General features: G+C 50.9%; 1 protein-coding gene across 1 annotated transcript in view; it reads left to right on the top strand.

Moving 5' to 3' along the window:
* LOC102262320 (E3 ubiquitin-protein ligase RNF213-like) overlaps positions 1-27,233 on the top strand; it is a gene marked incomplete at its 3' end in the record, with an annotated part of 35,294 nt that extends 8,061 nt beyond the window's left edge. The window contains exons 5-24 of the mRNA XM_014533936.1: positions 22-211; positions 2,539-2,936; positions 3,831-3,985; positions 4,722-4,880; positions 5,792-5,970; positions 6,908-7,191; positions 7,846-8,102; positions 9,812-9,988; positions 10,817-11,036; positions 11,749-11,804; positions 13,869-14,022; positions 14,403-14,573; positions 16,289-16,378; positions 17,270-17,392; positions 19,255-19,435; positions 20,576-20,749; positions 21,495-21,644; positions 24,479-25,074; positions 25,850-26,015; positions 27,016-27,233. Of these exons, the coding sequence (XP_014389422.1) occupies positions 22-211; positions 2,539-2,936; positions 3,831-3,985; positions 4,722-4,880; positions 5,792-5,970; positions 6,908-7,191; positions 7,846-8,102; positions 9,812-9,988; positions 10,817-11,036; positions 11,749-11,804; positions 13,869-14,022; positions 14,403-14,573; positions 16,289-16,378; positions 17,270-17,392; positions 19,255-19,435; positions 20,576-20,749; positions 21,495-21,644; positions 24,479-25,074; positions 25,850-26,015; positions 27,016-27,233 (4,098 nt within the window). The remainder of the gene's footprint in view (positions 1-21; positions 212-2,538; positions 2,937-3,830; positions 3,986-4,721; positions 4,881-5,791; positions 5,971-6,907; positions 7,192-7,845; positions 8,103-9,811; positions 9,989-10,816; positions 11,037-11,748; positions 11,805-13,868; positions 14,023-14,402; positions 14,574-16,288; positions 16,379-17,269; positions 17,393-19,254; positions 19,436-20,575; positions 20,750-21,494; positions 21,645-24,478; positions 25,075-25,849; positions 26,016-27,015) is intronic.
* Between the last annotated feature and the right edge of the window lie 253 nt (positions 27,234-27,486).

The raw sequence follows: 27,486 nt of genomic DNA, 5'->3' as shown, positions 1-27,486 counted from the left end.
GTCCTGGTCTGCGACTGCGAGCGGGAGCACTGCTACCTGCCCTCGGCCTTCAGCCAGCACAGGGTTCCCGCCATCCCCCGGGCACGCCTCGAGGCCGCCCGGGCCTACCTGGCACACCACTACCAGGTCCCAGAGGGGACCCAGTCGGCCGCCGCCGCCTTCAGGGACCGGATGTGTGTGGGGATCGTGGCCTCGGCGAGAGCGGGTGTCGGTAATGACAGCGGCTGGGGGGGACAGCTCTTTCCTGTCCGTCCCACAGGGGTGGGAGGGGACTCCGAGGAAGCCCTCCCGCAAGAAGGAAAACTGAGTCTCAGGGAGGTGGGGCTCATCTGAAGTTGCAAATTGGAGCCAAAACGGGAGGGACACTCTTCCTGGTTCAGGTGATGCCTGGAGCCACCCACCTTCCTTCTCTGAACAGCCTTCTCCGAAGTCTCATGTTTGCTTGTTTTTTGTTTTCCATTGGCTTTTTAGAGAGTGGAAGGGAGGGAGGGTGGGAGAGAGCGAGAAACAATGGTGTGAGAAAGACACATCGCTTGGTTGCCTCCCACCTGTGCCCCAACTGGAGCAGGGGATCAAACCTGCAACCCAGGTACCAGTCCTTGCCTGGGAATCGAACCCATGCCCCTTTGGTGTGCAGGTCTATGCTCCAACCAATGAGCAACACCGGCAGGCTCCTGTTTTGCTTTTAAACTGCGTTAGCTGCTTTGGGGTTGATGTGGGTCGTCAGCAGGAGAAGTAAAAAAAAAAAAAAAGTGCCTCTTGTCTGACCTTTAGTCCCCAGCGCTGGTTCCACCCCAGTGACTTTATCCCATTCACCATCCTGCTTGTCCCTTCCCCTCCCCCGGCACACTCAAACATTCAAACCTTTAAAGAATTTTTGTGAGTTTACTTGAGCCAAACAGACGACAATTGCCGGGTACAGTATCTCAACAGATTGGGATAATGCTCTGAAAAATGGAGGGTTTTTACCTTGTTTTTATAAATTACCATCAAACGGGAAGTCGTAAGTGGGTTACATGAAATCCATTGGTGACAGATTAGGGAGGTGGGAGAAAGCAAATAGGGGAAACCTCTGGAATTAGATAAAAAGTGAAATGATGGCCATATGCTTCTGTTAATGTAAAAAAACCATTGAAACCTATAAAGAATTTTTGTGAGTTTATTTGAGCCAAACTGTCGACATATGCCAGGAAGTAGAACCTCAACGAATTGAGATAGTGCTCCGAAGAATGGGGGTTACAATTGTATTTATACATTTCAATCAAAGGAGGAACATAGGTGGGTTACATGAAATTGGTGATAGATTAAGGAGGAGGGATAAAGCAAAGCAGGGAAACCCCTGGGATTGGATAAAAAGTAAAATGATGGGCACATACTTAGGTGGGTGCAGGAACAATTAACATGATGATGAAGGAATTTGTGGTATCTGTCCTGGGACCCAGCACACCTGGTTGTGCCTCAGGGGCTCCAGATACAGGGAAGTCATAAGTTACCCAGACATTTCAAGGGTGTGTGATCATAGATGCAAAAAGACAGATAGGCTCAGTGAAGGTAAAGTTTGACCTTGTCAGTGAAGATACTGGCCCAGGACGTAACTGCCCACCATAACTGCTTTTAGTTAAGGTTTAATTTCAGACCATCCTTTGTGGTTACTTTAGGTCTCTGAGTCTGAAAAACTGCCATGCAGGCCTCCCCTGAGCTTGTCAGGTCACCATGTGGCCCCTTTCCTCCACACTTCTTTTACATAGATGAATACAGGATAGTTAATATAGTTAACAGTCGACTATTAACATGATAACAATAACAGTGAGGGAATTTGTGGTTTTCACCCTGGTGCCATTTGTTGTGCCCTGAGGGGTCTGGGAAAAGGGAAGTTACAAGTTACCCTGACATTCCACAGGAATGTTATCTTAGATACAGAAAGACAATAGACTCAGTAAAGATGGAAGTTGATCTTTGTCAGGGAAAATACTGGCCTAGGACATGACTACCCACTAGAAACTGCTTCTAGTTAAATTTTAATTTCAGACCATCCTTTGTGGTTACTTTAGGTCAGGGGTCTTCAAACTTTTTAAACAGGGGCCAGTTCACTGTCCCTCAGACCGTTGGAGGGACGGACTATAGTTTAAAAAAAAACTATGAACAAATTCCTATGCACACTGCACATATCTCATTTTGAAGTAAAAAAACAAAACGGGAACAAATACAATATTTGTATTTGCATGTGGCCCGCGGGCTGTAGTTTGAGGACCCCTGCTTTAGGTCTTTGAGTTTGCACAACCGCCATGCAGGCCTTCCCTGAACTAGTCAAGTTAGCATGTGGCCTTTTTTTATTTCTTTCATCCATAGCTCCTAGAGATAGGGGCCCCCTCCTCTTCCTGGTGCTGTGAGGGGTACCCCTTACAAATGCAGGTTTCCCTCACAAATGTAAATGTCTCCTCAGCTTTCAGAGCTTCCCATGGCTGCCCTTTCTTAAAAATAACCAGCTCAAATTAATATCCCAGAGGTGACGGGTTCTTCCCTTCACTGCTTTTGTAGACTCTGAGAACAACCCAAAGGTGATGTCCATCCCTGAGGGGAAGATGGAGAGGAGCCAAGAGCTGAAGAAGGGCGATGGTGCTCCCAGCCAGCCCAGCCAGCCGCTGGGCGTGGGTAAGAGGCCTGGTGGCCGCAGAGGATCTCTACAGGGCCAGGCTGCAGAGGGAGCAGAGGCCTCAGGAAACAAGTCTTCAGGCAGCTCAGCACCCCAGGATCAGACCAGAGGAGGTGCCCCCCCAGGAGGGAAGGACCAGGAGGGGGCCAGCCCCACTGCCTCTGCCAGATGGAAGGAAGGTGCTGCCCAGAAGTTCCTGCTGCCCATGCCGCAGGGGGGCCCCTCAGAGCCCAGGAAAGACCCGCCAGCCATCAGGCAGCAGACGGGGCCCCCAGCCTCCAGGGTGAGTTGTGGGGAGGGGTGAGGACCAGGGTGGGCCTGCTATGTCCTTGACCCCTGGCTGTGCAGTGTGGTTTCAACATGGCCTCCTGGTCTGGGAAGGGCATCCTCTCCTCCTCTGGGACTTCTCTTGGGAACGGGGAATGGGAGAGGCTGCCCTCCGCCCCAGCTGCTGGCCCTGTCACTGTGCCCATGACCCTGATGTCATCTGGCTGGAGGCAATGCTGACCCTCATACCATTGAGTCACAGTCTCCCTGTCCATGTGGTCTTGGCCCTGATGTTTGGGGTCTTTAGTTCTTCCAGGAAACCATTGTCACAGCCGAGCCAGCAGAGCCAGGGACAGAGGCTGAGAACAAAGCCCATAGTAAGACTCAGACACTGAAACAGTCGCCTGCTGGGGCCCCTGCCTCCTGGGAGCACCGCCAGGTGAGGGTCTTGTTCTGTAGGAGGGGTTGTGGCCCTGCGGTCTGTCCCACAGTTGGCTCCTCTCATTCAGTTTTTTGCCGATAGGTGCTGGGGTGGAACCCTGAACGATCACTCCTGCCTCAGAGCTCACTCTCTAGAGGGGAGACGGGCCATGGAGAATGGATGAGGACAGAGGGCACTGGGGTGCACCCAGGGGACATGCCTGGGAAGGCCTCTCCCACGAGGGGTTTCTTGCAGTGAAGGCCTGGCCATGGGGAGACTGGAGACGTGGCCCCGGCAGAAGGAATGCTAGGGCCAGGGCCTGAGGCAGAGTGTGGTGGCTGCTTAGTGATCAGCTGGAAGCTGGTGCCCAGGGAACAATGAGGGGAGAATTTGGGTGTGGAGTCCTCAGAAGCCATGGTGGGAGCCCAGACCATCAGGGGCAACCTTGGAGGCTGGTGTTAAATGTGAGGGTTTGGTTACTTGTCCCAGGAAGCCAAAACCAAAGGCAAGACTGCCATTTCTGGGGGAAAAGCCAAGCCAGGAAACCCAAAGGAGCCTGAAAGGGGCCATTGGAGCAACACGGCTGCCCTGAAGGACAAGGACCAGAAGGAGCGGAAAGCTGATGCTTGGGAAGTTCCAGGGAGGTAGGGTGTGCGGCGCAGGGGGTTGTGGGGCCATGAGGTGGCCTGCCCCACAGATGCAGGCACAGTGCCCATCCGCCCCACTGAGGGCATTCCCAGGTTCCCGGGGGAGACAGGGGAGTCCCTGGGGTCCCAGAGGTGGCACTGGCCTCACAGAACTTGGGAGAGCACTAGCCAGCCCCTTCGTCCCCCCCAGCACTTCCAGGGCAGATTGTCCCCTGCCCTATTCCCACCTCCCACCCCTGTAGAGGGGAGGCGAGAGGACCCACAACGCAGGTGGCAGGTTTGAAGTGTCAATGTGCTTGATTTTTCCTGGGTGTGTGTTAATGTGCAGTGAGGAAACACAGATCACATGTGTGTGCATGTGTATGTGTGTGTGTTTGTCCATGTGTGAGTATGTCTATGTGAGTATGTGTGTGTTTTTATGTGTGTGAGAATGGGTGTGTGTTTATGCATGTGCGCATGCTTACATGTGCATGAGTATTTGTATGTGCACATGGCCGGGTAGACAAAGTTGGGGTCTAATCGTCATTTCCTGGTGGCTTTCTTGCAGCCCCCGTCCATGTGTGAGTATGTCTATGTGAGTATGTGTGTGTGTTTCTGTGTGTGAGTATGGGTGTATGCTTATGCATGTGCGTGTGCTTACATGTGCATGAGTATGTGTGAGTATTTGTATGTGTACATGGCCGGGTAGACAGAATTGGGGTCTAATCATCATTTCCTGGTGGCTTTCTTGCAGCCCCTTAGGCCCCGGGGAGGGGGTCAGAGTGTTCTTCCACGCCATCCTTTCCAAGGACTTCGGCTTCGACCCTGACCAGCACCAGATAGTTGTCCGGGGTGGAGAAGAGCTGGGGAAGCCAGAATGGAACGTCAACGTGTGTGAGCTGCACATCACCAAGTGAGTGTCCTTGGCTCACAAGCAGCCCCACAGGGATGTACTGACATCCATTCTATGAAATCTATCGTGACAGTGCTTTTTAGCAAAACTGATGACATCCTAGGCTTTTGGAAAATGAATATTTCAAACAGCTCTTCCCTCAATGCACTGTCCCCTGCCCTATGCCCACCTCCCACCCCTGTAGAGGGGAGGCGAGAGGACCCACAACGCAGGTGGTAGGTTTGAAGTGTCAATGTGCTTGATTTTTCCTGGGTGTGTGTTAATGTGCAGTGAGGAAACACAGATCACATGTGTGTGCATGAGTGTGCATGTGTATGTGTGTGTGTTTGTCCATGTGTGAGTATGTCTATGTGAGTATGTGTGTGTTTTTATGTGTGTGAGTATGGGTGTGTGTTTATGCATGTGCGCGTGCTTACATGTGCATGAGTATTTGTATGTGCACATGGCCGGGAAGACAAAGTTGGGGTCTAATCATCATTTGCTGGTGGCTTTCTTGTAGCCCTCTAGGCCCCGGGAAGGGGGTCAGAGTGTTCTTCCACGCCATCCTTTCCAAAGACTTCGGCTTCAACCCTGACCAGCACCAGATAGTTGTCCGGGGTGGAGAAGAGCTGGGGAAGCCAGAATGGAATGTCAACGTGTGTGAGCTGCACATCACCAAGTGAGTGACAGTGCTTTTTAGCAAAACTGATGACATCCTAGGCTTTTGGAAAATGAATATTTCAAACAGCTCCTCCCCTCAATGCACTTGCCCTGTGTCCCCAGGGCCCGCTGCCCCTCGGTCCTGTCTGGGGACAGGGCCTCAGCTGGCGTCCATGTGTAGCTCTCGCTATGCACTCCATGCTGGGTTTCAGAAGAACTAAAACTTCCAAGAGGATTTTCTGATAACTGGCTGGTGTCTCCTCTGTTCACAGACCCTTAGAACAGGTCGGGGCCCTCATTGAAGGCTGCGCCGTCCTTTCCAAGCGGCTCCTGGACAGACCCGTTCCATACAAGTATGTGGTCATAGGTAACAAAGGCTCTGTTCAGGACAAGGAGAGTGAGGATGTCAACCGCTGCCTGCACCTGAAGTCGTCGCTGCTGGGCTCAGGAGGTAGGTCCCATGGGCAGTGGCCGCAGGCACATGCAGGCCCTCCCATGGGCAAAGGCTCCCGGGACCCATGTGGGTCCTTTCTGCTTAGTGGGGCCCCACCCAAGCCCTGTGTGACAAACGTGAGTTTGGAAGCAAGTTTTCATCAGTTTAGCCTGAGCACTCACGTATGAGAGGAAACAAGGGGAAGGATTTGTCATTAAGCTGCTAGGAGGAAGGAGGCTGGGCACAGAGTGGTAGGCAGGGCAGGAGCAGGAAGAGGCGCGTCGGCCCTTTCCAGGGGATTTCCATGTGGTACCCACCCGCCACCCCACTGTGTGGTAGCGGCCACTCTTCTCTTCATTTCCTATTCTCCTTTTTGTCTTCTTTTTCTTATTTATATCTTTATCTTCCTTTGGTGTTTTTCTTTGCTGTTTTTTACTCACTGCATTCAGTTGCGTGAGTGAGTCTGTCAGCCCAGGCCCTGTCTCCTGTACTGTCCCTCAAGGGTTGGGCATCCTGATGCCCAGTACGGGGACAGTGGCACTTGCACTAAGTCACTTACGGAGTGGGGCTCACTCACTTGTGAGTGACACAGTTTCAGTATAAAGTGTTTACCCACCGAGTGACCATTTTCTAAGGGGCTCGTGTGCCACATTTGCTGAACCATCAAGCTTGCTAAAGACATGTTCAAAGTACATTCAGGCTGCTGGATGGCACCTACCCCTGTATGGCATCTGCATCCCTGTCCTCGACCCAGCTGGCTCCCCACAGGCCGGCCCCAGTGCTGCTGACCTGTGACGGGCATCTGCCGGGAGTGAGGCTGGCTACCTGCCCAACAGTTCTCTGGTCGTCCTTTCTTCCCTTCCTGGGCTCATTCCTCTGCTCCTGCTGGTCAAGAGCCGCCTCCAGGGCAGAGGGTCCAGGTCAGGCAGGTTGTGATGCCTCCTCTCCCCTCTAGACTGGCATCAGTATGATGACATTATATGCATGAAGTCCACTGGAATCAAGAAGCAAGTCCTGAATTATGTCAAGGAATGGGTGGGGAATGAGGTGGTAAAAAAGAAGAAGCTGGCGGCCTCCATCATGCTGGACCGTGTCCTCAGCATCCTGCAGACGTGGAGCACCATCAACTTGAACAGCTTCTTCATGCAGTTCCGCCAGTTCTATTCTGTCGTCAGTGAGCCCATGGTCTACAAGGAGCAGGCGCAGACCTGGACCTTCCCGCATTACACAAAGAATCAGGTACAGGCTTGGGGGGCACATGCAGCCACTCCCTCCATCTTCTGAGCAGCCAGCATCACCCCACCTCCTAGTGGCCAGTTGACCCTTAGACTCAATGGGCAGGTGCAGATGAGAGATGGTGGACCTTCATTCATTTTCTCCAAATACCTCCTCTAGGGAATTCTTTGTTCTTTCTATTTTCTTCCTCCTCCCACTGCTGGTCCCACCTCCTCACCTGACCCCAACCCTACCACCTGGTTCAGCCCCCAATTCTGGCCCCACCTTCTCACCTGGCTCATCCCTCACCTGGCCCCAGACCAATAGGAAGAAAGGGTGGAAACCTCCTTTCTGCCTCTCCACTTGCACTGTGGTGGGGCCGGGGTAGTTCTGAGATACATCTGGGCCCATATATGAGATGACCACTGAACCGTCATAATCACCCAGGCCCTTACCTGAAAGCCCCTACACATGCTGGGGTCTCCGGACACCATTGTTGGGGGCAGCTCCCAGAGGTCCCAGGCAGCTGGGCCCGGAGAGGGGGTGCTCTGGTCACAGAGCTGTCCCTGCCTCTCGGGGCCATAGGCCTCTGCTCAGGTGAGGTGGACCTTGGTGCAGCAATGGTGCAGCTCAGATGGGTTCGGCTCCAAACTTCTGTCTCCGTTTCCCCTGGGCCAGGTGAGGGAATACCTGTGGAAGTGTTTGCAAAAGCACATGGCACTGTTTCTGGAGAAGAGCGAAGACCCTCTGCCCACGGACTTTCCCGTGAGGAGTAAACTGAGAATGGGCCTGATCGCCCTGCACGTGGCCATGGAGCTGAAGCTTTCCCTCTCCAAGCATGACCTGGACACCCTGTGTGGCCTCCTGTGCACCAACGCCCGTTCCCCCGGTGACCTCTTCGACGACCTCAGCCTCATCTTTAGCACATCTCAGAGGTAGTGGGTGTGGGTGTGGGTGTGGGTGTGTGTGAGAGAGAGAGGGAGAGAGAGAGAAATGATTTTACAGCCATTTCTACTGGTTTTCATCTGGTTATAAAATTAAGTGCTGGTATAGAGGGGAAGAAAACGTACAAGAAATAAAAACTACCTATAATGTTACCACTCACTGTTGTCATTTCAACATTTATTCCTCTTGCCCAGCGATTCTCAACCTTTTCACCGCATGGCACAGATACATTAATGACTGGATTTCTGCAGCATGCCAAAAGCATAGCTTTGCTGACCTTATCACAGAATAGGTATGACTGTGCTTCATTCACCAGAAAGCTACTGTTGTGCTGGCTGTTGTCATTTTTACCTGACAACCTCAGGGAAAGCGGCCAGGGCCCTGACTCCATAGGTAGGCTGTGCAGGTGTTAAAAGCCTCGAGGCACATCGGTTGAGAATCACTGCTCCGCCCTGTCCCAGGCATAGATGCTCATTTTCTGACATAAGCTGTTGAACACGCGGCTCTGCAGAGGCTGTGCTGTGCCACATCACATGATGAGTGGCTGTAGGAGCCCAAGCCCAGGACGCTTACAAAAGCAACGTGGGTCTCTGCCACCTCCGAGTTTAGTTCAGGAGACAGGCTGCTGTGCTGGCCAGGGCCGTCGGAAGCGTGAATGTCTGGCCAGCATGGAGGGCCTTGCCTTTTGCCGGGTGGGGGCACCTACTCCACCCTCCGATGGTCCTGGCATCTTGCTGCAGATGCTCGGCCACGGTCTGACTTGAACTCGAGGCTGATATTAGCTGGCCTGCCCTGACAACAGTGAGTGGTAACATGATGGGTTTTACGAATGGACAAGCCAGCTGAGTGCTGTTCATTTTCACCAAGGGGGGATGGTGGTGGATGGACGAAGTGTGTAGGTGTCCCGAGTCTGAAAGCAGTGACGCTTTGTGATGTAGGAGACACTTGATTATAGGCACCTGCCATTGAAGAAATTGCTTTACACTTACACTGGCTGTCGCCAGAGGCCTGGGATCACGTGCCAGCCAGCCATGGCACTGGGCAGGGGTGACTTAGCTGCTTGAGCCCCAGTTTCCTCTGCTGTCAAGGAAGATGGAAATGCCGCCAACAGGAGTTTACCTTTCTATTTTCTTCCTCCTCCCACTGCTGGTCCCACCTCCTCACCTGACCCCAACCCTACCACCTGGTTCAGCCCCCAATTCTGGCCCCACCTTCTCACCTGGCTCATCCCTCACCTGGCCCCAGACCAATAGGAAGAAAGGGTGGAAACCTCCTTTCTGCCTCTCCACTTGCACTGTGGTGGGGCCGGGGTAGTTCTGAGATACATCTGGGCCCATATATGAGATGACCACTGAACCGTCATAATCACCCAGGCCCTTACCTGAAAGCCCCTCCACATGCTGGGGTCTCCGGACACCATTGTTGGGGGCAGCTCCCAGAGGTCCCAGGCAGCTGGGCCCGGAGAGGGGGTGCTCTGGTCACAGAGCAGTCCCTGCCCCTCGGGGCCATAGGCCTCTGCTCAGGTGAGGTGGACCTTGGTGCAGCAATGGTGCAGCTCAGATGGGTTCGGCTCCAAACTTCTGTCTCCGTTTCCCCTGGGCCAGGTGAGGGAATACCTGTGGAAGTGTTTGCAAAAGCACATGGCACTGTTTCTGGAGAAGAGCGAAGACCCTCTGCCCACGGACTTTCCCGTGAGGAGTAAACTGAGAATGGGCCTGATCGCCCTGCACGTGGCCATGGAGCTGAAGCTTTCCCTCTCCAAGCATGACCTGGACACCCTGTGTGGCCTCCTGTGCACCAACCCCAGTTCCCCCGGTGTCCTCTTCGACGACCTCAGCCTCATCTTCAGAACATCTCAGAGGGAGAGACAAACTTTGTATGATCTCACGCATCTATGGAACCTAAAATGTCAAACTCATAGAAACGGAGTAGAATTTGGTTACCAGGGTCTGGGGGCTGGGGGAAGGGGTAGATGTTGGTCAGAGGCTACAGACTTCCAGCTGTAAGGTGGGTTCCGGGAGCTAGCACAGTGGTGTGACTAGTCAGTGGTGCTGCATTACAGACATGAATGTTGCTAAGAGAGTAGATCTCAGATGTTCTCACCACCAAAGGGGGATGAAAACAAAGGAGCATTGACCTCGGAGGTCAGCGGCCAACGTGATGCAACATACAAGTGTATAAATCCACACATTGTTACTCCTTCCAGTGATACCACGTTATCTATCAACTACATCTCAATAGAGCTGGAAACAATGGTGGATTCTTAGTGTGTTTTTTTATTGTAAAACATACATAACCTAGAATTTACCAGTATAACCACATTAAGTGCACAGTCAGAGGCATTAAGCACATTCGAATTGTTGTGCAGTTGTCACTCCAGAGCTCTTTTCCAAACTGTGACTCCATCCAGTGAAGCGCTCACTCCCCACCCTCCCCACCCTGGCTACCTCCCTCTGCTTCCTGCCCCTGTGGGTGGGACCACACAGGATTTGTCCTTTTGTGTCTGGCTTATTTCACTCAACATCATGTTTTCAAGGTTCATCCATGTTGGTGAATTCTTAATGTTATTGTTTCCTTTTCATTCGATCCACCTCTTAGCATTGACATTATTTTTTAAACCCAAGCTCCCTCGATCCTCCCTCCTGGTCTGTGGTCTGCATTGCAGTGCTCACCGTTCTCTCCCTGCTCCGCTCTCCCTCCGCAGGAAGCGATTACTCCAGCTCATGGTAGAGAAGAAATACCTGCTGAGTGTGGATGAAGACCTGTTCCGGTCCTGGTTCAGTCTGCTGCCTCTGAGCAGCCTGGCTGCCTACCTGCAGGAATTCTCTGACTACCTGACTCGCTTTCCAGCGCGTGTCCTGGACTGTCTGCTGGGGACCCGGTACCGGCTTCAAGGACATAAGGATGTCAACAAAAACCTGGAGGTCCGTCGCCTGCAGCAGGCACTGGAGGGCTCACTTGGCACAAGTGCCCCAGCAAGTTAGCGTGCAGAGCCCTGCTTCCTCTTCTCAGGGAAACCTGATGGGTGACACACTTAGAAACAGTGCACTGCACCTGGCAGTGTGGCTCAGTGGTTGAGTGCCAACCTATGAACTAGGAGGTCATGGTTCAATTCCTGTCAGGGCACAAGTCCTGCTTGTGGGTTCGATCCCCAGTGTGGGCTGTGCAGGAGGCAGCCGATCAATGATTCTCTCTCATCACTGATGTCTCTATATCTCTCTCCCTCTCCCTTCCTCTCTCTGAAATTAATCAACAAATAAATAAAAATAAAGAAATTTTTAAAAAGGAAGAAACTGTACTGGGAGGCTCCCTGTTTCTTCCGTTTCAGTAAAACTCTAGCCTTCCCTTTTTGTGTCTGTGTGAGGCAGGGTGAGAGGTCACCCCTGAGCATCAGGACAGGACACAGTTACCATCTTCCTCTCCCATTTTGGGGCCGAAAACAATGGCATAACTCTAAATCCCGAATTTATTTCCGAAAGATCAAGTTTAGTATTTGAGCACCTTAAAACACGTTTGTAGAAAGAAAATAATTTATTGCTTGGTTTTATTCATGCTGGGTTTTTTCAGGTCTGTTTTAGCAAAGACTGTGGTGCCGTGATTAAGTCTCTCCTGTCTTTCTTTTCTTCACCACCCTAGGATATTGACAAAACTTTAAAAATGCTGCTGCACCTGCTGGGTACCTTTCAGGACAAGTAAGTAACAAAGCAAAAGGCTGTCCTGGGGCTGCGGTGGCCCCCCACCCCGGGTGGCAGTGTCCCAGAGCTGCCGCCATGGTCGGAAGGCCATAAACCATGCAGAGCCCACTTCCTCCTTTGATTTATTAATGCGATAATCCTGTTTTTTAAGGGACAATAATAGCTATGAACTGGTGACTTTTTAGTCTGGTTTTCTATGCATCTCCCACTTGTTTCTCAATGGTCGTCGTCGTGCTGCACACCCAAGCCTGTGCCCTGCGCTCCATCAGCATCTGGCCTTCACATGTCAACCTTAGCACAGCTCCATGTCATCATCCGAAATCATTGGCTCCTGGCCTCTGACCCTGGAGGGGCAGTGCACAGGACACCATAGAAATGTTCACAGGGCAGGACAGGCGATCACTAAGAGTCCGCAGCACCTCCCCTCTCTCTCACCTGAGTTCTCAGGTGTTCAGGTCAGAGACAGGGCACTCAGGAACCTGTGACACAGAGGCCTTAGACAGCTCTGCACAGTACAGCATCCCCCGGCCATTCGCTGCTGTGGCCCTGTCTGAGCCCACTTGGATCAACTCAGCAACTGTCAGTAGACACAAAACCTGGAGAAGGCTACACAGCACACGGCAGCTATTCTAGCTTCTCTTCCTTTTGCCCTCCCTCCCTGTATCTTTCAGAATCGTTTTCAAATTGACATAATAGTTTAATCTTTAAAATGTACATTCCTAGCTTTTTCTCAAGTAAGGGGATACCCTTGGAATACTTTAACTCATCTTTGTTAAAACACTTCAGACCAGGGAGGTGTCCCTGGTTTGCTGCAAATCCTATCTAATAATAGACAAACATGGTAATTGACCGTACCTTTGCTACGCCTCCCATTGGCTAATCAGCGAGATATGCAAATTAACCGCCAACAAAGATGGCGGCTAATTTACATACTGCAGGCAGGGTGGGACAGCACCAGCCGCCAGCGCACCGCCATCCAGGGCAGGCCGGCCCCAGAAGCCCCAGAAGCCCCAGAATCTGCCTGATATGGTAGTAACTCTATCAGTAAGCACTCTGAAAGTCAGTGGCATAAATGCACCAATTAAAAGACAGATTATGAGGGTGAATCAAAAACAAAACCCACTTTAAATATAAAGACACATATAGATTAAAAGTAAATGAATTAAGCTGCAGCCTGTTTTGCTCAGTGGGTAGAGCATTAGCCCCTGGACTGAAGGGTCCCAGGTTTGATTCCAGTCAAGGGCATGTACCTCAGTTGCTGGCTTGATCCCCAGTCCCTATCAGAGCATGTGCAGGAGGCAACCAATCAATGTGTCTCTCCCTTTCCCTTCACTCTCTCTAAAATTCAATGGAAAAATATCCTTGGGTGAAGATTAACAAAAACAAAGTAAATGGATTAAGTAACATTAAAGAGATTATAAGAAAAATATATTCCAAATTTTGTTAGTTGTATAATGGTTATGTTTAAATTATTAACACCTAAGAAATTGGGTGAAGGGTACATGTAATATGCTGTAGTATTTTATAGCTTTTTTTTTACATGTATGAGATTATTTCAAATTAAAATATTAAAAAATTAAAAATTAATAAAATATTAATTGAAATGTATCTGCATTACATGAAAAATCTCCTAATTGCTTCTAGCATAATTTATTAAATTGTGCTAAAATTTACAAGGGTTCAATTAAAAAATATCTTAATTCTAAATGATATAATAGAAAATATATAATAGTGCAGTTATAAGCACTTATCTGAAAATAAGAATTTTAAAAAGTGAATTTAAAGAGGGGATTAGCCAAAGAAAATATATGCACAACCCATGGTGACCTCCAGGTTCAGAAGTAGACACTCAACCACTGACCCACATTGGCCTGGTTGTTTGCTTTTTATCTTGGTTGCAAGTTTGAGATGGATTGAAATTTCCCCGATGTTATGCTATATAGGGATCCAATGGATGCCTTGCTGCTGGTACTTAACGGGAAGGAGTGCGCCCTGAATGATGGTGATGTTTCCCATTCCCTGGGTCCCTCCAGTGATTTCTCTTCACTCACTGCGGTGCAGGGTTCTCCAGGAGCCCTTGGTGCCGTCCTACCTGACCGTGTGCCTGAAGCTGCACGAGGCCATCTGCGAACTCACAAAAGGCCTGATGACTCACGAGCTGCTCGCCTCATCTGCCGAGATCGTCTGCATCGTCATCAGGCTGAAACCTATAGTGGTGAGTGGGCTCCAGGTTGTGTCACGCCCAGGACAGCAACGGAGTTTCCAGTGACCTCGTTCACAAAGGAGCTGGGCCAAGTGTGGGATTGTAGGATGGCACAAAGCGGCTGCTCCCCTCATCCATCATCCATGGCCGGCTGGCCGGCTCACCGCACAGAGGATGCTGTGTGATCCCATGTGCACCTTGGCTTTTGGGTCTTAGGCTGGAAGTTACAGTACGCTAACAGGACTCTGAGGAAGGGCCGGAAGACAACACTGGGATGAGGACCTCAGTGAGGAGAGTGGCCCAGGGAGCCCTCGCTGCCACGAGAGCGTGGTTTCGGGGAACCTTCCAGTGCATCTTCCCCCCCCCCCTCCCTACCTCCCCTTTGCTAACAGGACTCTGAGGAAGGGCCGGAAAGTGACACTGGGATGAGGACCTCAGTGAGGAGAGTGGCCCAGGGAGCCCTCGCTGCCACGAGAGCGTGGTTTCGGGGAACCTTCAAGCAGTGCATCTTCTGCAATTCAAATGACTCTTCTGTCAGCTTCACCTACAGTGAGGAGATCCAGGTGAGCTGGCGACCATGCACAGCCCATGAAACGTGACTGCACAGGGATGCAACACCTCAGGCTGTATCCTGAGCTCCAGGACCTCAGCGGGGTGCCCCATCCTGTGCATGGGCCTCAGGTCTCCAGTCCCTGCCCTCCCCAGTGGGATCTGCAAGGCCAGGCGCTGGTCACATGCCTACCGGGAGCCCCGGCAGCAGGCAGACCTTGCCAGGGAGGTGCTCTTGGCGGGAGGACTTGTGGGGGTCACTTGGGGTCTGATTTAGTACTAAGGTTATGAAGTTTGTGATGCTGGACTTGGAAAGAAAAGATGAAAGCAGGAACTACCAGTACTTGAAATGGAAGCTGGGCAGAATGGCATCTGAATGTGAGAAAGAGAGACATGGGCCCAAAAAAAGGTGGGCAGTGGGAGGTAGGAGGTGGGAGGTGGGAGCGTTTTGAAGATGACCGGTGTGGAATAGAACTGTGTGCTGTGGAGGAGGGCAAGGGACGGGGCGGCCACTGGATTGGGTCTAAGCTTGCAGTAACACCTTAAGCACATGTGGACAGGGCTCCGCCAGGGCTGGGCAGGGCTCTATCTGGGAAGCTTTATTCACTCCCATTTTTGGTTTTTATTTTTTATTTTATTTTTTAACATATATTTTTTATTGATTTCAGAGAGGAAGGGAGAAGGAGAGAGAGACAGAAACATCAATGATGAGAGAGAATCATTGATCAGCTGCCTCCTGCACGCCCCACACTTGGGATTGAGCCTGCAACCCAAGCATGTGCCCTGACCTGGAATCGAACCATGATCTCCTGGTTCATAGGTTGACGCTCAACTACTGAGCCACATCGGCCAGGCCCATTTTTGGTTTTTAACGTGTCTGTTTTCTCCTTGTGTCCTTGTAGTTATCAAGGTGATCGGGGTGTCAGGGTGACCAAGGGGTTCACCTGAATGATCTCTGCCCTCGATGGGAGGGTTCTATAGGGCTCCTCCCTGTGGAATGGGGCACCTTCGGCTCCATGGACTGGGTTTCTATAAAGCAAAGCCTGCTTCCCTCATTCTCACGAAAACCAGAGCTTTTCAGAACTGTACACGTTGTTCAAGAAAGAAAGGGCCGCAAGGGCGTTGCTGGGAAAGAGATGTGGTCACCAAACGTACTGCATGTTCCGTGTTGTATCTGGACATATGTGAGTGATGGGAGGGATGTGGACAGGGACCCGCCTAGAGAAGTGTCAGACCCACGGCACTGTCCTGAGCGTGACTCATACTGTGTTGTGTGGCGTGTGGGCCACGTGGTCGGAGACGCCTGCCCAAGTATTTAGGGGCCAAGTGGCACTGCCTCGGTGGCTCACCTCCCAGGGACCAGGCAGAGAAAACGCCTGAAGAGGGAGAGAGAGCATGTTTGAGGTGAACATTGGGGATCTGATGGAGGTAAATGGCAGTGTCACAAGTTTGACATTTTTCAAAATAAAACATTGGAGAAAAATAATTTCTGAATAACAACCAGTTTCACAATGAAGGACCAGAGTGGTTCCCTGTGCAGTCAGGGTCCTTCGTGTTCTGGGGCTGAGGTGGGTGCCCTGACCCCGCGGACAGCTCCAGTAACCGTGGCCAGGTCCCACGCCAGGTGGCCTCGCAGTGCAGAGCCCTCTGTGTCACCACAGTCGTCTTTGGAAGGCTTACATTGTGGCATTTCCTGTAACGGGGCTGTCCCTCACTTGTGGCCTTGCAGGTGTGGCGGCGGCTGGTGGAGATTCGCTTCCCAGATGAACACGGCTGGAAGGAGTCCTTGCTGGGGGACCTGGAAGGAAGGCTCAAGCAGGTAGCGGGGTCGGGGCCGTATTTCTTGGGGGTGAAGGCAGGTTGAGAGAACCAGACATTGGTGACCACCATGGAGGGGAAGGTCGTTCAAATGGGTGGACTGCCCTCCGGTGCCCAGGGGTGGGCAAATATGGCTTCATCGCTGCTCCTGGTGCAGCCTTTGCTGAGGGGCCTTGGATGGAATTCCAGAGAACAATGGGGAACAGGGGTTGCACCAGGGGAACCCCATGCATGCGGGGCCTCCAAGTGGCCCCTGGTGACAGGAGCCTGTTAAACCCGGCGACCAGTGGGGAAAACACAGACGTGCTCTTTGTTTTAGTTCAGGCCCATGACCCTCAAAACATTGGGGTTGATTTTGTTGTTGTTTATCCTCACCCAAGGATATTTTTCCATTGATTTTCAAAGAAGGGAGGGGGAGAGACAGAGAGAAAGATCGATGTGAGAGAGACACATCCATTGGCTGCCTCTTCCCACACCCCAATGGGCCTGGGGATCGAACCTGCAACTGAGATACATTCTCTTGACCCGGATCGAACCCGCAGCTCTTCAGTCATCGGGCCGATGCTTTATCCAAATCGGCCAGGACCAGGGCTGATTTTTTTAAACGTGACGTGGGAACTTTATATATAACGTTCAATGGATCTTTGCAGGAAAACACAAACAAGGAAAAATCACGTTACTTTTCAAAACTCACCTCTTTTTGCAAACTTCAGTGCAGGCACCTTCTCTGTAGAGTGGTCTTGTTGTTGGTCTGATGTTTGGGGGGCAGTGAGTGGGAAGAAGGTTCCAACAATGGGCAATGGTAAGAGGGTGGGGAAGTGAAAACACTAGGCCCCTGTGTCCCCTGGAGCTCAGGGTGCTGCCCCCAGCTCTGCCCCTTTCGCCCCTGCAGGAGAGGCCGCTCTCCCAGATCTCCGCCTACTGCAGCACTGGCTGGGCAACTGCGGGCGCTGACGACAGCGTGTCCAAGTGCTTCGAGAAATGTGCCATTGAAGCTGTAGGCTTGGCCTGCCAGGTGAGCAAGCTAGCCCACCAGGGACGCTTTCAGGGTCACAGCTGCCTTCCAATGTTGTCAGGAAGGTCTGGTAAGTGCCCATGGGCTCTGAGACGGGCTTCAACCCCCTGTGAAGGCACAGGCATCCCCTCCTGGCTGGCAGGACTGGTTCTGGAGTCTGGGGCCCTTGATCAGCTCCTGGAAATGCCACTCAGCTTCCCGAGGTGGCGCAGCTGTGACGTGCGGTCAATCACAGCCACTCAGGTGTGACCGAGTCCGGTGGTGTCCCCAGCCGCTAGCAAAGGTCCCTGTGAAGTCCACGCTCCTGGTGTGCGTTGTCTCCCACACTGCACCTGTGCAGTGAGAGATGCCAAAGGTTGACAAAACATTTATGGATAAGTGTCTGTTCCTATCCATTCACTTAGGAATTTTTTTTCTGCAAAGTAAGGAGATATTCTGCCCTACAACGCCTCTCAGGCACAGCCTCCTTCTTTGTATGCATGTGGGCGTGTGTGTGTGTGTGTGTAGGTGTGTGTGCATGTAGGTCTGTGTGTGCATGTAGGCCTGTGTGCATGCATGTGTGCTCTTTAGCGCTTTCTGTAAGATCATGTCATCTGTGAACAGAGAGAGTTTTTCTTCCTCCTTTCTGATCTGGGTGCCTTTTATGCCTGTTTCTGCCTGACCACCACGAGCAGAGCTCCCAGCACCAAGTTGAATAGAAGTGGAGAGAGGGGACACCCTTGTCTTGCTACTCTCTCCACTGAGCGTGGAGTTAGCTGGGGGTTCCATAGATGATAGGTGCCCTTTACCAGGTGAGGAGTGCCTCCTGTTTCTAGTTCAGTATTTTTATCATGAAAGGGTGCTGGATTCTGTCAAATACTTTTCTTAGTCTATTGAGATGATCAGGTAATTTTTTTCTATTGATTCGATGTATTACATTCAATTGTTTTTTTATGTTCAACCAACCTTTCATCCCTGGGATAAATCCCTCCTGGTCTCAGTGTTTAATCCTTTTTATAAGTTGTTGGATACGGCTTTCTTTTATCCTTTTATTTATTTACTTAGTTAGTTAATCCTCACCTGGGAATATTTTTTCCATTGATTTTTAGAGGGAATGGAAGCAAGGGAGGGAGGAGGAGGAGGAGGAAGAGGAGAAAGGGAGAGAGAGAGAGAGAGAAAGAGAGAGAGAGAGAGAGAGAGAGAGAGAGAGAGAGAGAGAGAGAAAGAGAGAGAGAGAGAGAAAGGAGAGAGAGATCGGTGTGAGAAAGACACACTGATTGGTTGCCTCTCAAATGCACCTCAACTGGGGCTGGGGTTGGAACCTACAACCAGGTATGTGCCCTTGACTGGGAATCAAACACAAGACCCTTTGGTTCCCAGGCTGACATTTTTGGTAAAAATTTTAAACTTAAAGAAGGAAAACATTTTGTGTCGTGGGGAAGCAGAGAAGAGCCCTACAATATACTAGTATATGCTGTATGCAGGCGGCCTTACAAAAGACAGTTTAGGAATACAAAGTATTTGATGGGTTGATGACTTACTGATGCTATGTTTGCTGTTTTTCATGACATGAAAGTGCAGGAAAAGTGCAGACACTGGTGGTGAGCCAGAGGGTGGGGAGTGATGTGTGGGGCGTGTCTGTGAGTCCACACTAACACGTTTCTGGGGGTTGCTGCTCAAGGAGACAATTCACTGCGAAGAAAAATGCTTTAATAAAAGTGAAGTATTTAACTCTTTTGTGGGGTTTTTTAAAGCTTTGTAAAACTAGTCACAAAAGCTTTCTGAAATTGGGTAATTTACTTCTGTTACTTAAAAACAAAACAAAAAAATAACCCCAAAAAGACGCCTTCCTGAATTCCCTTCTCTGTTCTCATTTTCTTTAGTCGCAGACCAGCATTCTGGAGGGACTCTCTCAGAGCAACCTGCAGAGATTCGGGATCCTTGCGTCCGCCGTGGTCACCAAGTCCTGGCCCAGGTGCAACGGGGAGGCCGTGGATGACTTGGCTGAGGTTCTGAAATACCTACTCACGTGGCCAGACGTCAAGCATCTCTTCAAACTGTACAGTATGTTCTGGGGGGTGTCCACTCACGTCCTTCTGACCTGCAACAGGGCAGGACATTTGACCTGACACCTGATGAGGGCAGCGGATGTCCAGCAAGGAAGCCAATGGTCTAGAGGGGCCCGGCAAGGGCCAGGGTGCCTTGGATGTGGATGAGAACCAATCCTAAGGCCACCATCCCTGGTACACCTGCTGGGCACAGCTGCTGTGTCCTTGAAGCTGTCCTGAGGGTCCTCCTGAAGGTCCCCGTGTGTTTTTGTTGTTAATTTTCACCAGAGGATATTTTTTCCATTGATTTTTAGGGAGACTAGAAGGGAGGGAGGAGGGGTAGAGAGAGAGAAACATCGACATGAGGAGAAATATTGATTGGCTGCCTCCTGCACTCCCCCTACTGGGGATCAAGCCCCAAACCCAGGCGAGTGCCTTGAACTAGCAACCTTTCTGTATGTGGGACAATGCCCAACCACACTGGCCAGGGTGTGCACGTTTTTGTGTGTGTTTTTTAATCATCGACTAATAGTCCATTGTTTGGATGGACCAGTTTGTCCATTCACCTACTGAAGGACATCTTGGGTGCTTCCTAGGTTTTGCAATTACTAATAAAATTGCCTTATTGATTTTTAGTGGCATAGATAAACTTGGTGTCCTCATAATACTATACAACCCAGCTATTACTTGGAAAGAAATCTCCTGGTGGTTAACCTGAGTATATTTTAAAATTCTGCCCTCTAAATTGATCCTGAAATTCACATTCAAAATTTTCAAGATAGCCGGATAAGCAGAGCAGGGCCTAGTTGGTGCACTTGTGTCCATGGGCCATGAAAGCGCCTCTGTGATGCCACCTTGCTGGGGTGAATTCTTCTGCCGTGGGAATTCTGGAAATGGTGGAATTGAGAGGAAAGTCTGTGTGGGTCCAGAAAACTGAAGGGCGCACGGATTTTAAAAACCCGAGAAACGTGGTTCTCTCAGCTGACTGTGCAGTTGGAGGAATTGTCTTCATGATTGAGGAAGTGTGTGAGGCCTCTGCACGTGTTGCCTGGCATTGGGCCGGGCAGCAAGGAGAGCCCAGGAGGCCTCAGCTTGCAGCGGGAGCCATGCAGGAAACAGGCAGGCTCTGATTTTAAACTTTTATAAATCTGAGCAGGAACCGACAAGAAAATACTAGCGCACATCACGGAGGATGGCAAGAAGCTGATGGCCATGGCAGACTCGGTCTTCACCAAGGTGGCCGAGGCCCTCCTCAGCCGCACGGTGTTGGTGGAACAGCTGCAGCTGATCAGGAATCACATGACTCAGTTTCTTCACATCTGGGAGCTGAGTGAGTATGGAGCTGATGAGGGACACCTGGCTGCTGAGGACCCGGACGGGGAATGTCTACGCTCACAGGGTTCCTTAGAAGGGTGGTCTTTGTCCTTGGTATGATGAAGGGCTCTTCTTGCCACTAAATTGACAGGACAGATTCTTTTTTTTTTCTTTTGGAAAAAAAAAAGAAAAGATGGATGATTTTATTTATTATTTTTAAAACAATTACAACATTCTAAAACAATGGGAACTATATTGAAAAAACTGTTCAAAAAGCCCTACACCATTTGAGAGTAGGTTGCCCAATGAATACCCATCATTCCCGAGAACTTCAGTGTGTATTTCCTCTAGGTCAGAACTTTCCCCACGTGACTACAATGTAACCACTAAAGTCAGAAAATTAACCTTAACAGGTGACTCCCTGGAATGTCCATACTCCATCTAGGTTTTGTCAGTTGTTTCAGCACTATTATGGAGAGCAACCGGATTCCAGATGGAATCAGATGTTGCATTTCATGTCACATGGTGTCTAATCCTCAGGAAAAAGAACAGGAAAGTGATGACCAAGTCCGAGTGCTCAAGGCCCATCCCATGCTGCTGAGGGCGGGCACCTGGATGGAGGGGCTGGGCTTGCAGCCCCCTCCCTCCTCCCACCCCCATATACCTGAATGTGCATCACATTCAAAAGAAGAGGGAAGAAATGGTTGCCACAGTAAAGAATATGTTCCTTTGTTCTATTGGGTAACTTTTTTTTTTCCCAGAGAGAAAAAGTCTTTCACCCCAGGAGGAAAAATACGATATGAAGAAAGTGCTGGACTCCAGGTGGAAAGAACTACAATTTCTACAGAAAGAGCAGAGCCGGGTGGACAGTCTTCTGAAGCTGTGCGAGGGGGTGAAACACTGGGTGAAAGGTGACTCGCATCAGAATTTTAATGAACCAAACTTCAGGGTCAGAGGAGAGTCCAATAGAAACATGTCTCCACAGCGGTCTTTCTCTCGGAGGGCAGGTTGTTGGTAAAGTGTCCATTTTAAACAAAGTTGGACCTGTCACCTTGTTCTTTTGGGTATTTACCCCATCCCTCTCAATAACACGCTTAAATTGCTCCTGGATTTTCCGGGTTTAAGTGTTATCCATGGTGGACGATTAGGGCTCTTAGTTTCTCCAGTCTCTGCCCTACACACACCACCTTTCCCTTTCCCTTTACTCACTCTTCATTCGCTCACTGCTCAGGGCCTGAATGGTCACCACTGTGTAAATGCGCTTTGACCGCCGAGCCCCAAAGGAAACCACGATCACCTTACCTTCACGCACAAGCTTGGTTTCCTCTAGATTGGAAATTCTTGTCTCATCCTGTGCTTTGTTTTTGTTAGAGGCACCTCTGATGGACACCGGAGAGGTGTTCTTGGACAGGACAGCCCCTGAGCCAGTGGGAAAGGACGTCCCCAGCCTGGATCCTTGTCTTCTCATATAAATGAATTTATACGAGAGACCTTGACTGTGTTATGAGAGCCAATTTATTAAAGCAATTAAAGCATGCACCTTTATTGAAAAAGCAAAGCAAGTAAACGTATACATCTGGCTCATAAAGTGCAGACGGGTTCTCAGCTAATCTGAAGAGCAGGTTGGGTGGGGGTCTGAGGTGCTATATACCCTCCTATCTGTAGGTTACAGAATTCCTCTGCTGAATATTTGGTGCAGATTAATTCTCAAGGCCCCTTTTTACTTTGCTGTGGCCTTCCCAGAATTCATGTGAAGCACCTGGCAATTTTATCCTGCCACGCCTTGAGGAGGCTGGCTTCTCTGCTTAGGGAGTGAAAGAAATACAACTGCCTTTTTCCCCTTTCCCCTCCCCTCCCTCTCTGCAGTCTCTCATGAGGGAGGTTTTTAACCATTTGCTATGTCCTTGTCTGGGGAAGATAGCGGCTTGTTAGTGACAAGCTGGCTGCAGATTGCCCCACTGTTTGGCCTTGTCTTAACTTTCCTGTCTCAGTTTCCCTATTCCTCCGGCCCTGGAATCCTGTAACATTTCCAGTGTTTTTTCTTTCTAATTCAATTCCATACTCTTCGTTGTAACTTCCTTGAAATATGATCAGTCTGATCTTTTCGGAGCCTCCCCTCACGGGACAGGGAGCCCTAGAATCTTCCTGCACCGTCCTGGGGCTGTTCTTTGCCTCACTCCTCGTTTGGGTCTGTTTCTGGGATCCTGGACTCCCGCTCTCACTCCTGGGTTTTAGTTGAACATTATCTTCCATTATGTCCCTGCGAAATGGGACTGAAAAGGGTCAATTCTTGCGTCCTTGTGAGTCTGCGAATGTCCGCCCTCACACTAGGGTAATCGTGGACTCGGTCGGAATTACAGACAGGAAGTCCTATTCCTTCCAGATGCTGCGCATGTGGCACCGTGGTCTCTGCAGCGTGGCCATTGAGAAGTCGAGAGCAATGCTAATGGCTGCTCCTTTGTGGGGACATTTTCTCTCTGGAGGCTCTTAGATCTCTTTGTCCCCAGGATTCTGAAATGTGGGCCCCCGTATGGGTGCATTTTCTCTCCAAGCATTGGGCATAATTTGGTGGTCTTTCGAAACTTGACATCCAAGCCCTTGAGATCTGGAACATTCTCTTAAACTGTTTCCTTGGGCGTTTCCTCTCTTGCCAGGATTGACATGAATCGGATACTGGGCCTCCTGGACGCCCTTTTTCTGTGCCCTCCTGTGCTTGTTCGTGGTTACAGTATCTTATCTTCCTGAGGTTATTGATATTTGGGGTTTAGCGGTTTTTCTATTTTGCATATAGTTTTTCCTTTCCTCTGAGTCCCTTTTACCTGTTGCTGTGTTTTCCTATCTACCACCCACGTGAAAGGCTCTGGACATTCTTGGTTTTCTTGTTTCAGTAAGTGAGGAGCCTGGTAAGCTGACATAGAACTGGCAGCAGGAAGGGCCTTGGATGTGCTGTGCCTTGGAGTCTTCTCTGTGGGGCGCTTGCATCTCCCATCCTCACATGAGCATGGCTCTGGGAGTTGAGAGAGGAGTGGGCTGCAGGGCTTCCAGCGCCGGGTCGGCCCCCTTTCCCTTTGGTGCTCCCGCCTGCCTTCTGCTGCCCCCGTGTCTTCTGTCCCCTCTTTCTTACTCCTGAAGTTCAGTGCCATGCGTGTCTGGAAATGCCATTATTCCCCAGGGACCTGAGACCTCCAGGTCCACCACCCTCTGTGCCCCGGTGGGAATGGGACCTCCCGCTGCTACTAGACCAGCGGAGGGAGAGGAGGAGGGAAAGAAGAAGGAATGGGGCGAAAAGCAGCCTGTCCCTTCCTGGTCTCATCAGCATCCCCACAGTCCAGCTCCCTGAGCAGGAACCTGCTGGGCTCCCAGTGTCCCCATGGCAGGCTGCGGTTCCACATTCTAGGCCTTGGGCCCCACTTCCGATGGGCCCATCCACTGTCACATCTTACAGGTTGTGGCTCTCTGTTCTTCCTGCCCAGGTGGTGTGTGACTTTTTACAGAACTCTCTCTGTTCTGGCATCAAAGTGGGGTATGGGGAGCGGGTAAAGAGGGTGCCTTTCTTCACCCAGAACTTATAAGGCTTTGTTGTGAAAATTGAAGGCGGGGGTGGGGAGCGGGTGTCTGGACTCGTATTGAGAGAAAAAATGCCAGTGAGTGCGATCCCTCGAGTTTCCTCAGGAGCAGCAAGGGGGAGGGGAGAGTCCCGTTGGACTGGTGGGCTCACGGGTGATGTCCTCTTATGGTTTCACAGTGGACTGCAGAAAGATTGCCAAGAAACACGCAGAAGACCTGGGCAGGAAATGCCTAAATGATGTTGTGATGGCGAGTCCATCCCCCACCTCCTTAGACATGGAGTGGGTAACGCACTACAACCTGAGCGCCCACGTTCGAGAAATGGCCACAACAATAGACTTGCTCAAGGACAGTCACATCTTCCGGACCTTCTGGGCAGAGGCCGCCCGGGCGCTCCTTCCGCCAGAGGAGGAGGAGGTACAGGGAGGGCCGCTTGTGGACATTGAAGATGTGTATGATGACCTGTACCTTCCTTGCTTCAACAAGTTCAGGAAACTGTATGAGGACCTGAAGTCGGGCGAGCTCACCTTAGGGGAAGTGCACACCATCTTCGGCGTCTTTGTGAATAAATATGACGACCTCACCTTTGACCTCAGAGTCATGTGTGCCCTGGACCCCAGGGACCCAAGGGATTGGATCCAGGAGCGAATGGGGCAGGTCAGGGAATACCACCACCTGCATCTGTCTGCCAAGGCAGCCAAGGTCATCTTGGAGGTCAAAGAGACCTTGGGCCTGACTGGGGACTTCAGTCTTCTCCACTTTGTACTAAGAATCGTAAGTTATTTGCCAGGGACCCTTGGGGTTCAGGTGGGGTCCCAGCTCAGACTCCTGGCAGCCCTGGGCTCTCTGGCTTGTAAAGCCTGGACGGGAGTTTCCTGTTTGCATTTCACTGGGTGCTGAATGTGCAGGGACCTGGTTTCCCCTCGGCTTATACATAGTGTGACAGCTCCCTGACACGAGCATCAAGGACACAGGACAGGGCTGTGTGGCCCTCTCAGATGTTGGATGTTTGTAGAGAGCCAAGGCCTGGCTCCGTGGCTGCCCCCTCCTGTCTGTGGGAGCCGCCCAAAGAGTGACTTCTGTGAACATCAGTAAGAAGGGGGTCTTTCGGTTTCTGCTCTTTGAGGACAAGAGTTTAGGAGGCAGACTGGGGCCTGTACAGCAGCAGAGAAGGGTGTGAAGAGGATGAAAACTCAGCACACGATTTGGAATCACACCTGCATAGGCGTGAGCTATAGCAGTGGGCTCTGGAGTGGGTCCCGGGTCTGGGCCCTCACTTTTCCACCTACAACGCAGGAAAATAACACATGCCAGGTGGTTCTTGTGGAAGCTGCTTAGCAGAATGTCCCCAGAGACCAGGGGTGGTTATTACTGATCAGGGGAGGGGGATACAGCATCTAGTTCTGGGATGAGAGACCCGTGTGCCCGTCCACATCGTAGCAGCCACAAACCCAGGAGGTTCAGGGGCCGTTGGGACGGTCTGTGTTCCTGCTCAGACTCAGGGCTCCAGGTGACCAGCTTCAGCCCACAGCAGACCCTTGTCTTACAGACCGAAGCCTCTGAGAACTCTCGTCATAAAAAACTGGGCCAGATCGACAGGCAGGTCATCAGTGCCAACGAGCAGCTGCGGGACATGAACGAGGCCCGGTGCCAGTGTCTGCTGGAGCTGGCCCTGGCCAGGGAGTTCGTCCACTGGGTCCGGGAGGCTGTCAAAGGTATGGTCGTCACTGGGGTTTGCAGGAGCCTGGGTGTCCCAATGGCGCATGGGTGGCTGTTCTAAGTTGACGGGCTGGGGAAAGGACAGAGGGTGCCATCTGCATTCCTTAGGATGTGTGCTCTGCGTGGTTTCTGGTAGAATTTATATCAGGAGAGTATTTCTCATGCTCTGGTGTAAAAGCTGTGTCCTTGGCTAGTGCTCCCTCACTCTGTAGGTTTGCTCTGGGCAGCTGGAGGTCATTTACTTTCTTTCTTTTAAATATTTTTATTGATTTCAGAGAGGAAGATAGAGGGAGGCAGAGAGAAATAGGAACATCAGTGATGGTAGAGAATCATCGATCAGCTGCCTCCTGCTCGCCCCACACTGGGGACCAAACCCACAACCTGGGCATGTGCCCAGGGAATCAAACCGTGAACTCCTGATTCAAGGATCCATGCTCAACCACTGAGCCACACCGGCTGGGCAAGGGGGATCATTTTCTTAAAAACCTTGCTCCTGCCCTGGCTGGTGCTGCTCAATAGGTTGGAGCATCATCCCGTGCACCAAAAGGTTGTAGGTTCAATTCCTGGTCAGGGCACAAACATAGGTTGCGGGTTCAATCCCCTTTTAGGGCATATATGGGAGGCAACCAATTGATGTTTCTCTCTCACATCCATGTTTCTCTCTCCCTTCCTTTCTCTGTAAAATCGATTATAAAAGCATATCCTCAGGAAAGAATTAACTTTTTTAAAGGATGGTGACATTGCGTGGATAAATGGAGTCAGGGGCACACAGCCTCGTGTGGTGTCTGTACCCCACTGTTAGTGAGTTCAGGCACTGGTCACTGGTATTCCAATGAGAAGCAAGAGAAAAGGTGCCTGGAATCTTATTGAAAGCAGATCAATCCCTAAAAATGCACTGGATGTCCATGTATAGCTCCTCGAAAGACTATTGTCCATGGTGTGAGCCTCGTGTCCCATGGAGTGGCCCCACCCTCACCTGTCCCCTCTCGCCCCAAGGCATCAACGAGCTGAAGGTGTTTGTGGACCTGGCGTTCATCTTCGCGGGGGAGAATGACATGGACATGGACCGTGTAGCCTGCTTCCACGATGCCGTCCAGGGCTACAGCTCTCTGCTCTACAAGCTGGACACGAGCGCACATTTCCATGTATTCATGGGACAACTGAAGGAGCTGTGGAAGGCTCTGGAAAACGACCAGCACCTGCCCAGTAAACTGGTGAGTTTTATTCCTGGCTCATGGCTCAGCGGGACTCGGGGCCATGACTGCACATCATCACACCTCACGTGTTCAAGACCATGTTTGCCAAGGGTTTTCTTCACATATGGAAATGCTTTCTCTAGCTTGTATGTTATGAAGTAGAATATAAAACAGCATGCAAAACACATGAAAGAAAAATAGACAGAAAGGAAACATGCTCACATGTCACCAGTTTTTTCTCCAAATGGTAGTAGTTGTGACTTAATTCTGT

This window comes from Myotis brandtii, unplaced genomic scaffold (genome assembly GCF_000412655.1).
Source record: "Myotis brandtii unplaced genomic scaffold, ASM41265v1 scaffold1231, whole genome shotgun sequence".
In the NCBI taxonomy this organism is placed as follows: Eukaryota; Metazoa; Chordata; class Mammalia; order Chiroptera; family Vespertilionidae; genus Myotis; species Myotis brandtii.
The sequence above is the reverse complement of the archived record's forward strand: the minus strand, read 5'-3'. Positions and strand labels throughout refer to the sequence as shown.